Raw genomic sequence first — 14,001 nt, forward strand, 5'->3', positions numbered from 1 at the left:
AACTTTCTGATCTCTCTCTCTACTGCCTAAACTTTCTGATCTCTCTCTACAGCTTAAACTTTCTGATATCTCTCTCTCTCTGTAATGCTGAAACTTTCTGATCTCTATCTCTACTGCTTACACTTTCTGATCTCTCTCTACTGCTTAAACTTTTTGATCTCTCTCTCTATTGCTCAAAACTTTGTGATCTCTCTCTCTATATTGCTGAAACTTTCTGATCTATCTCTCTCTCTCTATACTGCTGAAACTTTCTGCTCTCTCTCTCTACTGCTTAAACTTTCTGATCTCTCTTTCTATACTGCTTAAACTTTCTGCTCTCTCTCTTTCTGATCTCTCTTTCTATACTGCTTAAACTTTCTGATCTCTCTCTCTACTGCGGAAACTTTCTGATCTCTCTCTGTACTGCTTAAACTTTCTGATCTCTCACACTCCATACAGCGGAAACTTTCTGATCTCTCTCTGTACTGCTTAAACTTTCTGATCTCTCTCACTCTGTACTCCTGAAACTTTCACTTCTCTCTCTATACTGCTGAAACTTTCTGAATTCTCTCTCTACTGCTGAAACATTCTGATCTCTCTCGCTACTGCTTAAACTTTCTGATCTCTCTCACTCTATACTGCTAAAACTTACTGATCTATCTCTCTACTGCTTAAACTTTCTGATATCTGTCATTCTATACTGCTGACACTTTCACTTCTCTCTCTACACTGCTGAAACTTTCTGATCTCTCTCTCTACCGCTGAAACATTCTGATCTCTCTCTTCTTAGCCTCAGTTCCTTCGCAATCTCTTTTTATTCTCTCAAACTTTCCAATCTCTCTCTACTCTTTCAAAACTTTCTAATCTGTCTTGTCGGTCTTCTCGTAGCCTCAGTTCCTGAATAATCTCTCTCTATTTTCTCAAGCTTTCTAATCTCTCTTTCTTTTCTCAATCTTTCATATCTCTCTCCTCCGTGGTAGCCTCTCACTATTATCTCTATCTTTATCATCTCTCTCTCTTCTTACTTTCAGATCCTTCGCAGACTCTTCTCTCTCTCTCTCTCTCTCTCTCTCTCTCTCTCTCTCTCTCTCTCTCTCTCTCTCTCTCTCTCCGTTGCTTCAGTTCCTTAAAAAACTTGCTGTCTCTTCTTCCTCTCTCCTGAGGTTCGGTTTCTCCTCCATCTCTCTCTCCATCTATCTCTTCTTCCTTGGGTTCCTCATCTTTACCAATCTATCTCTCTATCTCTCCATCTATCTATCTCTATCTGTGTATCTATCTATATATCTGTCCATCTATCTATATATCCGTCGATGTATATATTTATCTATCAATCAATCCATCCACCCGTCATTGGAATAGTTATAATTTTCAGTTCATGTTTTCTGAGTTTGTATTTTTAGTCAGTTGAGTGATTTATTTTTTTGATTTGGCCGTTCGATTGATAAAGACATGATCTTGGGCAACGCTCTTTAGTGATAATTCATGATCAAAGGCTCGTATAATCGGTGTATTTTCTGTGTTGAAAATTAAAGGTTTACTTTGCCATTATTGAAATAATGATTATTTGAGGTTCATGTTTTCTCGGTTTGTATTTTTCTCAATTCTGTGGTTTTTATTATTAATTATATGGTCTTGGTCAACGCTCTTTTATGAGAACGTGTGATCAAAGACCCATCTGTTTGGTGTATTTTTCTGTGTTTATAATTGAATGTTTATTTTCCCCATTGCTGAAAAAAATATTCTTTAGGGTTCATTTTTTGTGGGTTTGTATTTGTTTTTCAATTCAGCGACTTTTTTTTATTGATCAAATTCTGATCCTGCTCAATGTCGTCTTTTAACAACGTGTGATCAAAGACCCATCTATTTGGTGTAATTTTCTGTGTTTATAGTTGAATTTTTATTTCCCCATTGCTGAAAAAAATATTCTTTAGGGTTCATTTTTGTGGGTTTGTATTTGTTTTTCAATTCAGCGATTTTTTAATCGATAAAAATCTGATCCAGGTCAACGTCCTTTTATAACAACCTGCGATCAAAGGCTCATCTATCGGTATTTTTTATGTTTTTAAAATTGAAAGTTTACTTTCACAATTACAAAAATTATGATTATTTAGAATTCATGGTTTGTAGGTTTGCGTTTTTTTTTCAATTTGGTGATTTTTTTTCTGGGGCTGTTCTAGACAAGTCTCTATCTTTGAATTTAGTGTGGCCCATGATAATTATTTACCTTTATACCTGTAATCACCATAAAACTCTTGCCACAACAGTGCTAATAATTAGTAGAGTAGGTGTTGCTATCTAGAGCAGCTACACATCAACTTTGCAGCGTTGAGGTGCGTTCTTAACTAATAAACCCACATTCACACTTGGAACTTTGAAGTCAATATTGGAGATTAAAGGATAATAACTCAAATTTTTGGGCTTCTAAATTTTAATCAAGTGTTAAGATCCGGCTCTTCACATTAAATGTTCCAGGTCAACTTCTTCAGGATATATTATCATTAATTTGTACTAGTTCAATCTGATGGTGATTCAAACATGAAGGACCCAATGAACTTTCAACATTTGCACAAATTATAATGTTTATAATCTCGGACCCTAATCTCATTCAATTTACTTAGAATGTTAATACTCCCAAAGAACTAAAATTTTATTTTTTTCGAGTCCAATTGTCCTATTTGGCTGAAAAATATGGTTCCTGAATCTTGAAAAAAGATCAGAGCCCAAATCCAGACCAGAATATGACAAGAAAGTTCACTATTTATCCATATTCAGGTTCCTTGTCATGAACCAAATATTTTTTTCATAATCATTTTGATTTTCTTTGATGTCTCTTGTCACTTTAATCTTTGCAAAAAGATACAAATGAAGCTTCATAATTATATTTTAATCACATCACACTGATTATGAAATTTAAAAATATCCAAATAATTAAGTGCTCATCCAAGCTCTTGTTCCTACATACATAATAACAGACTCCATGATGTATGATGATACACTAAAACTTTCAATATTTATAGAAAATTGAATTAATCACAAAGAAATCAAGAATATCATAGGAAGATAGTTTATGACGAAATGATTGGGCTCGTCTCATGGTTTGGCAGAAACTGATACCACTGTTGGGTTCTAGAGGCCTAGATCTGGATGAACAAATACAAAACGATGCACAGCGGAAGACTCTTTGCGAATCGAACGACATCGACAAAAACCATTAAAACGATGTACCTTGCACGAATCTCATTCGTGATTTCTTTGATCCCGTAGCGAGACGAGTCGAGCTGCTCTAGTGTGCAGCCTCTAGAAGTATCCACGCGGTCTTCGGCGTGTCGGATCTCCTCCTTCTCGTTGATGAGCCCCGTTCTTTTTCCGTCGGCGTCATTACGTCATCCTGATCACATTAGGGATGGAGAGGGGGTGTGGGAGAGTGGAGAAGAAGGGGAAAGGCCCCTGAATAATTCTGGCCTGGGGGAATTTCGTTCAGGGCCTTCCCCTATTTATACTAAGTGGGTATTTTTCATAAAAACCCCCAAAACTTAAGTATATCTTCCAACGTCCAAAAGACCATTTGCGTGTGACCCTCTAGGCCCATGTATCAATCTAGTTAATGACTCCAACAGCCCAATAACCTTTAATTATATCCAAATTAATTAACTATATCATCATATAGTTTAATTAATGTCGGATCGATTTAACCCAATCGATAGGTTGAGACTACGACACGTGGGGTGCCAAGCTACACCTCGTGTTCTAGAAGATACAAAGGAGTGTGTATCGACTCACTCATGGAACCTGTTCATCATCGGTTACCGTGTATGTATAATCCCTCATCCACTTGACGCTCCTTGGACGACTTAGGGTATGGTCAACTGTCAAACCCCAATCGATCATCCGAGTTAGTACTGATGCATTCGGAAATCATCGAAAAACTCTTCTCCGATATTTCACTGCCTTGCCCAAGGACTTCATTGCATCGTCTTCTTTGAGCTGTCACCTCTTATACCGAGGGTGGACGATCCCATCTTGACCACTCAATCGCCTTCGTGTACTTCTTGATGCACCCGAACTAAGACCGTTTAGAATCCCATGATTAGAGACTCGTTGACCATAGCCAAAGTACAACCGTCCGTCCACAAGACGTCTTTGGTGTCTCAGGTCTAAGGAACACTTACACAACCGTGACGTGAATCAACCTGATTGACAGTTCGGTATAATACCATTTAGGGATTCGTACGGATCAATTCAGTGAACTCTTTTCACTAAAGAGCACCCACTATCTATCCTTAGTGTCGCCACACTAATGGCTACAGGACCGGCCATACTCATCATATGAGTGAGGCTAGATAGTGCTATTCTATCTGGATACTTTGATGTCCTTCTCACGTATCCTTTGAATAGGAATGTTTAGAACACATGCTTAAAGACTAGTGATCTCCGTATTACGATCTCATCATAATTCACTAAGTCCGATCATGTATTCATGGACTTCATCATGAGCATCACACGTGCACTATAATGAATATGTTCTATTAATAAATATGGAACGAGATGCGGAATGTGTGATTGGCTTGCCGGCCACATATATTTTCATCAGATACAACTTTAAGTGAGCTCAACAGAGGTTGTCCACACAATTTCTTACTTTAACATTCCTCAAAACACTAAATTAGGAATTTTATGTCTCCCCCTTTTAATAAATTTTAATACATGGTTATCTTCATATTCATCCCTTTTTTTGTGATAGTAAAACTATCTATTAAGATCCCCCTTAGCTCTAGATCCTTTGCATGCCTGAGTCATTTATGTTTTTAACAATAAAATTGAAATTTATTTTAAAAAAATTTAGAATTTATATTTATAAGGATGACTTCATATCAAATGAAGTTGATATCAAACTGTAATGTAATTTTTAAAGGTCCACCACAGGGATAGGTTTTTATTTTATTTATAATTTCATATTTCTTGACTACTGGAATAAATTAATTATAATATTTTCATGATTATCAATAATATATTTTATTAAAAGATATTTCATTTTAATCAACTCTGTTGATGTCCATACTTGGCATCCTTTTTCAAGATATTAATTCAAATTTTACGTATAAATACATGTATTTTTCAAAATATATATTCTAATTTATTTTTATAATATGATTTTATTTCTAAACGTAGAATATACCTAGATTTTAATTTTGATGGACGTTTTTTTTTCATATCAATCTACTTTTGATCAAATATTATATAAAGAAAATTATGCAACTCAAGTTGGTATATTGAGCTTACATTATAAGCATAAATAAAATGATTTTATGTTATGTTGATTAAGTGAGGACCTTCATTTTAATAAAAATAGATATTTTGAAAGGTGGAAATTTCAAGTAGAGTATACCTGAACATATAAAAAATGTCTTAATGGCCAAGTACTTTTACCTCAAATGTTTGCTCGTATTGGTTACTGAAAAAAAATGAATGTTAAAAATGTGTGATGTCCATGAGAAATTGTGATAATCCTAACCAAAAAAGTCAAGTCTGTTCAATAAAATTGCTTCCTCAAGTTTTATAACATGATTATTTTCTAAAATCTAAGTTGGTAAACAGGGCTAGTACTCTTATCTAGAAAGATTCCTTTAGCTTATGAGAGGGATTGAAACCACATAGACGAACAACCGTTTATGTTACTTTTATCATCATCATATGCTATGAAAATATTATTCAAAGATATGTATGTAATTGCTTAAGTACACACACTATCTATCTTATTTGTATATTTAAATTCACTCATGAGTATTTACACATTTATGGATAGTTAGTAACTACCATCAGAATAATTTCGTATTATGGATTTCCCTTGATCCCTGAGTAATTTTTTTTCTGGAACAATTTATTTTCTGCTAGTCCATTTTTCCAAGTCAATTCCCATCTGAATACTTTCACAGTTATTCATACTTATTAATTTCTGGGCCACAATCTTTATTACATCAGCCCGTTTGGCCCAGTTAAAGGCCCATATGGTCTGAAGATCCGGTGGACGGCGGAGATGAAGGGGGATGATTAAACGGACGGTGAGGATGATTCCACGTGGCTAAGTCGTTTATATATAAATTCCGAGAAGAATTCTTATTACAAGTTCTTTGTTGACGATCTTTTCCTTGGTTTTCGTCTCGCTCAAGACGCTTTCTTCCCATTCTCTCTTCTCGAATTCGAAGGATCGGCGTGATCGTACGCCATGCTAACTGGTGAGGAATTCGGTCATATTGTTCGTTTATTGGGCGCTTCATTCTGATATGAACATTGTCGCCTTTGCTCTTGGCGGTTTTGCGCGATTTGGAACTGAGATTAGTGTAATTGGTGGCCCTGTTGTTCGATTCTTATGGTTTTGACTGCTACGCTTATTTAGTTTTATATATCGTAATTTTATTCGCTTTATTGATGTGCTCTTTTGTTAAAAATTTGAATTTTTGTTCGAGGTTTTCGTTGTCCCGCACTCCGTCCGAACTTCTGGGGAAGCTTAAGTGGAGTTTAAAGTCTGCCTTTTATAATATGTTGCTGCGCTAGTTGATTAGTTGATTGAAGCTTTGCTCTTGATCATCGATGTGCACCGATCTCTGGGCATACTATTTCTTTAATGTTTGCGGTGTCATCGTAGATTTATCTGTAGTTCAGAACTGTGAAATTTTCACCCGGAAACGTTACAACCTTTCTCTGGTTTTTTGCTTATTATGGTGCGACAAAGTCACGGGTTTGAATCCCTTGAAAAAAGTATTCCTGCCACTCTGTGAAAGCTTTTTTCCTGCGTGCTACATTTTCGTACATTTCTTTATCATTTTCTTCAAATCCCTTTTCTCTACCGAACTATCGTCCAAAATGTGAGAAAATATTGAACTTGTTTCCGAAAAAAAAAATGTAGTTCCATAAAAATATTATATTTCATGAACATATATGTTTTATCAATTATATAATGATTCTTTCATAGTCAATCTGTGCAAATTCACATGGAAATGATATTTAGTGTTAAAATGTTGTCGTATAATGATACTTTTATTACTTTTCTGCCTTCCGAGCCATTTCTTAGGATCTCTGATCCTAGGAACCGATTTTAATCAAAATGAATGAGATGGAAAGTTTTGTGAATTATCATGCTGACTCACTTTATCTCTAATGTAGTTAGTGTCAAGTGGCAGAAGGAGACTTTTCCAGCGGTGGAAATAGACACAAATCTACCTCCATATGTTTTTAAATGCCAATTATTTGATTTGACTGGTGTGCCTCCTGAAAGGCAGAAAATCATGGTGAAGGGCGGACTTCTTAAGGTATAGGAACCGTCTATATTTTTGAATAGGGTTTCCCTTATTGTGGACAAGGACGCAAGGACGCGTTTGTCATCCTCATTGTCTTTGATGACGACAATGAGTTGTCATCATCATCTCTTCCTCCATTTTTACTCTTTCAGATGACACTTTTCATCTGTGGCTAGGATGACAATGGCGATTTCATCATTGTCATTCTGACCGTGGACAAGCCTTGATGGCATATGCTAATCATAAATGCAGTAATTTTTGAATTTTATCCCGTACATTTGTTTAAGTCTCATAATTTTTTGTCTTGTGGAAGCGCAGGATGACGCAGAATGGTCAACCGTTGGGGTGAAGCAGGTTTTTTTTCTTCTCTTGATGGACTTTCTCTGTCTATGGAATTTTCTCCATTAAGGGTCTCTCTCTCTCTCTATGGAATACTCCCAATAGGGTCAAAAGTTGATGATGATGGGCACAGCTGATGTCGTTAAAGCTCCTGAAAAGAGTCCTGTGTTCGTGGAAGACTTACCAGAAGAGGAACAAGTTGTTGCCGTGGTATGAAACTTCATCAAGTTTGGTTTACTGAATATGGGTTTTAAGTAAAAATACCTTCCATATTTTACTTAATTTTAAATTGTCGATTCATAGTGGAAAATATTTTGTGTTGTTTATCAGGGTCACACCGCCGGTTTATACAATTTGGGAAACACCTGCTACATGAATTCAACGCTGCAATGCTTGCATTCTGTTCCAGAGTTGAAATCTGCGTTGACCAAGTAATCTTTTACTTATTTGGCGGTAATCTATTTGTCTGATTTCAGGTATTATATTCATTAGTTTTAAGTTATTAATTCGAGCAGGTATACAAACTCCACACGAAGCAATGATGTTGACTCTCTTTCACATAATCTGACCGTTGCCACCAGAGATCTTTTTAACGAGCTCGATCAGAATGTTCGTCCAGTTGCGCCACTGCCATTTTTAACGGTTAGCTTGTTTCCTTTTAATTAATTTTATTTCATCTTATAAATTCAAACTCTTGTGCTTGATGGTTATGTTTGAATATTAAAATATTTATAAACATTTAAACGCCTCCTAACTATCTTTGACACTTTTTTGCAGGTGTTACGTAAAAAATATCCTCAATTCGCTCAACAGCAAAATGGCGTTTATATGCAACAGGTTTTAATACTTTTCGCTCTAAACTGGATTGCTTATTCATCCCTCTTCATTCATTTTCTGTCTAATTAATCAACTGTAGGATGCTGAAGAATGTTGGATCCAACTTATGTATACACTGTCTCAGTCGCTTAAGGCTATGGAGTCGAGGTTCGTGTAGTTCCTGCAAAATCTTTCAATATAAGTATTCTTTTGGTTTTTCACTTGTTGACTTGCGTCCATATCAAAAAAGTCTTTTGCATGCATGTTCAATGCTTTAATGTTTCATTATTATATTTGGTGACCACAGCATGGGCATGTGATCACAGTTCATAATTTCAAAAAAAAATAGTTTCATTATTATGAGTAGGCCTTATATCTCTCCCCTTTTGGGCCTATCTCGACCCACCTCTGTATTCTCTTGTTGGGCCTGCTTTGGCCACTCTTTTTCTCTTTTTTGTTGGGATAGGTGGCCCCGTTGTGTTTTCTTCTTTCATTCTCTCATGCCTGTTATCTCATGAAATCCTTCTCTCTCTTCTTTGCCAAAATTTTATTATCAATTCTGCATATTTTCTCAATGTTATCTTCTGCCACAGTGATGGAACTGAGGCTAAGGGGCTTTTCGGCATAGATCTTGTGAGCAGGTGCGTCGATCTTTACTGCATTTTCTTTGTAGTTTTCTTTCCGGAAATCTTTGATATGTACCTTTATATTTTTAGGAGGAAGGGAGAATACACACACACACACACACATATATATATGTTTATATATATATTTTGAAGGTTGACCAAGAGCTCTGACCGCTCTCTACTTTCTGTGATTTTCTGATGTCTCCGCACAATCTCTCGTTTGACCCATATGGGCCCCTAGACGTAATCACCAAACTACCCAACTGGGCCTGCCGAGTCACAAGTTTCTGTCAATCTTCCATTAGCAAACTTCTTCTTTTACTTCTTCTGGAGTTTTCATACCACACATATTCGGCTGACTAGAATGGGGTTTCAAAATTAATTTCAATGAATCAAGTATATATAAGATATAAATCTTGCAACAACTTCTTTTATTAATTGCCTATTCAAAATTAACTTGTTCATCTGTAGGGTACACTGCCCAGAAAGTGGTGAAGAAAGCTCAGAGATGGAATCTGTATATTCGCTTAAATGCCACATTTCGCAGGATGTCAACCATTTGCATGAGGGGCTAAAAATTGTAAGTGCAGATATTCAAATATAAAAACAAAAATGTACTTTAAAAATCTCTAAGTCGCTATCTTCAATGCTCTGATATCTGCCTGAAAGTATGTTTAATGTACATAATTAGATTTCTTCCCAGAAATTTTTGAATAATTTCTTCTAAGCACTCTTAGGATCTTGAAAAAGGATATAATGAGGAAATGTCCTTGAAAATGGTCGTCATATCTTATGTTTTCTCCATCTCTAGTTTCTGAAAGTAATATCACTGATTTGGAACTGCATTATATCACTTTTGTTGTCTTGTTTTGAGGGCACGGAATAGTATTTCTATTTCAAATTTATTTCCATGTCAAAATTGGTTATTTTGCATGCGTTTTGTTTCTGGAATTCATTTCTCCCTATCATTCTCTGTCCTGATTGAATCATAAACTTTGATAAATGAAATTGACAGGGCTTGAAATCAGAATTTGATAAAGCATCACCATCCCTAGGGCGTTCCGCAATCTACCAGAAGGAGTCACGTATTAATGAACTTCCAAGGTATGTTCCACGACTCTTACTTTTATTGGTAGGGAATTTCGAGGATGGACTACTTAAATAAGTATGCTCAAATGGCATGCTTTCACAGGTATTTGACTGTTCAATTTGTCCGCTTTTTCTGGAAACGGGAGTCAAGCCAGAAGGCCAAAATATTGCGTGTACGTGCAAGACCCTCTTTTTCGTTGCTTTTTATCCATATCTTTCTATGTGAAATTTCATGCCAGGAATACCATATTTTATCAGAAAGTTACATATCCCCTGGAATTGGATGTGTACGATTTTTGCTTTGATGAACTTCGCCAGAAGCTACAGCATCCTCGCCAGGTATCCTATTGTTAAATTCCTGTGATTTATGAGGAATTCAATGAGATGATTGCCTGAGACACCATTCTTTTCACAAGGTTCTTCGTGACGAAGAAGGAGCTAAGCTTGGACTGAAGAAATCCGACGCAGCGGTACTAAGATAAAATTTTTCCGTACCCTTTTTATATCATTAGCTGAGATATTTATTTTGTTTGTCTCATTCATATGTCAGTACTAGTCCGTGATACTATCCTGGTCGTTGCTGTTCCTGATGTCCGAAGATTTTGTAACGATGATGGCTTAATTGTGGAATAATTATGCTAAATATGGGCCACAATTTTGGGGTTTATGGGCCCCTCTCTTTGGATTGGTGGATAATCACAAACTCGTCACTGCATCGTCTTCGGAATTTGGTACAGATGAATGAAACACAGATGAGGTGATGACAAGATGATCAAATGACTGATGAATTCATCATCGGAGGATTCAGTTTTATGATGAGGGTTCATCTGCAATTCATGATACATTGGAGGACATCATCATTGCCAGCTCATTGTTGTCATCCTGGATGCTGAACCCTACACATCTGTTTTGGGGAGGGTGCTCGTGCAGGTTAGGTTTTTTGGGACTAGGATGAAAAGCAAATCTATCCCTTTTATGGATGCTATTTCGTTCTGGTTTTGTTTGGCATGCTTGGGATCCTATCAGTCTGATGAGCAGGGGTGGCAGACGTCCTCTTCATCATCGTCCCTAAATTTTGTCATTATCAACATCATCCATGTGCTGCTTAGACTGCTAACGGCAGCGAACTCAACAGATGGATAGGGATAATGATGACGGCCTTTTGAGACTGGATGACAAAGACAATAAGGCTATTAAGTGGCCATCATCAGCATAAATGAAAGCCAATGGATGATGATGATGGTGATGACTTTTGAAAACCGGATGACGACAATGGTGACTCCTTGTTAACTGATGGATGACGGCGACAGTGACGATGATGCTACTGACATTGATCATCCTGTATGATTACATGGATATTAACAGTCCTACATTATCTAAAATATTGATACGATCTTTGATTTCTTAGTTGGGGTGATTTGGGTATCATGTTCGTATTTCCCTTTAAATAGGGAGCCCTCACTTTCGCATCCCTGTGATCGTCTCACCTGGTCTTTCAGTCGGTTTTTCCTTTGGATTGATCTCCCCTCCCTCTCTACATCAATATCTACCCTCTCCCTTTCTCTCACTCAAGAGATCCCTATCCAACTCACTATTACTGGAGCAATCTGCGTTTATGATAAACAAACTGAAATCAAGGTTTGTTACTGTCCTATAAAATTCCATAAAATTCCAAAAGTCAAGAACACAAGAAATTAATTTCTTCCCTCACTAACTAGTTCTCTGGTGTGGGTGGTTATGAAAATTGACATTTATTTCATTTTCTTGATTTTTCACGTTTGATTTGGGAAATCTCAGGGCTCATCCAATTCTGGAGAATCACCCGATGATCCAATGGAAGAAGGTAATGAAGGTAAAGAAGGTACACTGACCAATTTAACTGGATTAAGAGAGATATATTTATATGGATTCCCATGTTTTGGTTTTCCTTTTCCTGTTTTTTTAACAGTTGGAAAGTCTGAGAAAAAGCCTCATCTGACGGGAATTTATGACTTGATCGCCGTTTTGACCCACAAGGGCCGTAGCATTGACTCAGGACACTACGTTGCATGGATAAAACAAGAAAATGGTAAATCACTGGCTTGAACCTTCTCGAAATTCACTTCTATTCTCTCTTATTATTTCGTTCCTTCCATCTCAGGTAAATGGATTGAGTTCGATGACGAACGTCCTTCGGAACGGCGGGAAGAAGAAATTACAAAGCTTTCCGGGGGAGGTATGACCCAGATGCTCTCACCTTTGGCCTGTTCTTGGCGCTATAATGGAACCTATCTTAATAAAGTTTGAGTTGTGTATTTTTTCTATTTCTTAAAGAAGTCCCTCTTTCTATTTTATAAATAATTCTTCACGCCCTTATCTTTGTTTACTTGCCCTTAAAATGATCCACAAAGAATGGATCTTCATATTGACACAGATTGGGCCAGGTCCAATGGACTTGTAACCTGGTTTCGGCCTGTTAGAATGAGTGAATGTCCTTTTTAGTTATTTGTGAATGTCCCTTAATCTATTATGATATTTATTAACCCTTAATGTTTCTATACCTATAGATATGCCCTTAAGATGATCCAATAATAAGAGGTCTTCTTAATGACACGGATTGGGCCAAGCCTTATAGACTTATAACCTATATTTATATTGGCCTTTTTGCCATCAAATAGTGAACTTTTGTCTTTCTCAAAGCCTCCAGGGACGCCTGACACAGATTAAAGACCAACTCATGGGTTGAGATTAAATGGGAAATTCAAATGTCCTGGGGTCTGACGCGCATAAATTTTTGCTCTTAGAAAATGTTTGACATCTGTACAGTAGCTGATTTGGGTTGGATAGTAAGCCTAGGTTTGGCGATCTGTTCTTAAATGATTCAATCAAAGATCAATGTCGTTGGAATGATTGTAGCATGGCCTATCAATCATTCCACATGGCAATCTTGTAAATTTGATAAAGATGGACACTTTTTGGTCTTTTTGACCTACCTATTGGGATGTCATTTTGTTTTTTTATCGTGTATTTTTCTAATCGATGGACTGCAATCAATCTTCAGATTCAACAAGGTGAAATTCAGTCCCTGTTTATGCCATAATTTCACACGGTCATTATGGCTTTGCCTAAGTTCTCTTCATTGTTTTATCTTTCTTATCTTCATTGTGTTCTGATCAGCATTTTCCCTGAATTGTATTTTCTGGGAATTTTGTTTGATGATTCAATCATTTTATACATCTAGGAAATGTTTTAGTATTGCCTATCAAATATCGCATTCCAAATTTTGTATGACTTAACTTAAGATGAAATATAAACTTTACTTGAATTGCTATGATATAATTGGATTATATTCATTAAATAAACTAAATTTACAATTTTAATTTGAACGTGCATCTGTCATGTTCTAAGTAAGCGTGTTGTTTGACTGTATCAGGTGATTGGCACATGGCCTACATCTGCATGTACAAAGCCCGGGTTGTGGAGTTCTAAGTGGGTCCATGAGTTAAGTCATTTATCTCTTTTTTTATTACATTGGCTGGACAATTTCTGAAATTTACTTGCTATTTAGCTGGAAAAATTATTTCATACTGATCATCATATGTATCTTAAACATACTTTTGGAGAATCAGGATCTTTATTTTTATAAATAACTTCTATTCCCTCGCAGTTTTTTATGAAGACACCCTTTTAGAATTTTTTCCTCCAAAACAATGAATCAGAGTAGTTTTCTAGTGAAGAAAGAAATAGCCTCACTCATATTTTGAGAGCTGTCTTTTCATACTGCAAGTATGTTCTTCACATTGAAATATCTAGTTTGGTTAGGGAAATTGATTTTTCCACTTCTCTTTTGAATCACTCTTCATTAATCAATTTTGCTT

At 36.3% G+C, this 14,001-nt stretch overlaps 1 protein-coding gene across 3 annotated transcripts; it reads left to right on the forward strand.

Moving 5' to 3' along the window:
* The first annotated feature begins 6,083 nt into the window (after positions 1-6,083).
* LOC144700591 (ubiquitin carboxyl-terminal hydrolase 6-like) lies at positions 6,084-13,789 on the forward strand. Of its 3 annotated transcripts, none has more exons than XM_078572029.1 (18): positions 6,084-6,212; positions 7,141-7,286; positions 7,593-7,628; positions 7,719-7,823; positions 7,944-8,044; positions 8,129-8,255; positions 8,391-8,450; positions 8,530-8,597; positions 9,023-9,070; positions 9,527-9,635; positions 10,071-10,159; positions 10,248-10,317; positions 10,403-10,483; positions 10,561-10,614; positions 11,942-12,005; positions 12,093-12,212; positions 12,285-12,359; positions 13,557-13,789. In XM_078572029.1, the coding sequence occupies exons 1-18, from the start codon at positions 6,203-6,205 to the stop codon at positions 13,610-13,612; spliced, it is 1,419 nt and encodes a 472-aa protein (XP_078428155.1). In that variant the 5' UTR covers positions 6,084-6,202; the 3' UTR covers positions 13,613-13,789. The 3 variants fall into 3 exon arrangements, with proteins under 3 accessions (XP_078428155.1, XP_078428157.1, XP_078428158.1); XM_078572031.1 differs by having other exon boundaries at positions 11,942-11,996; XM_078572032.1 differs by having other exon boundaries at positions 11,942-11,987.
* The last annotated feature ends 212 nt before the right edge of the window (positions 13,790-14,001 follow it).

Source organism: Wolffia australiana, chromosome 3 (assembly GCF_029677425.1).
Source record: "Wolffia australiana isolate 7733 chromosome 3, ASM2967742v1".
NCBI lineage: Eukaryota > Viridiplantae > Streptophyta > Magnoliopsida > Alismatales > Araceae > Wolffia > Wolffia australiana.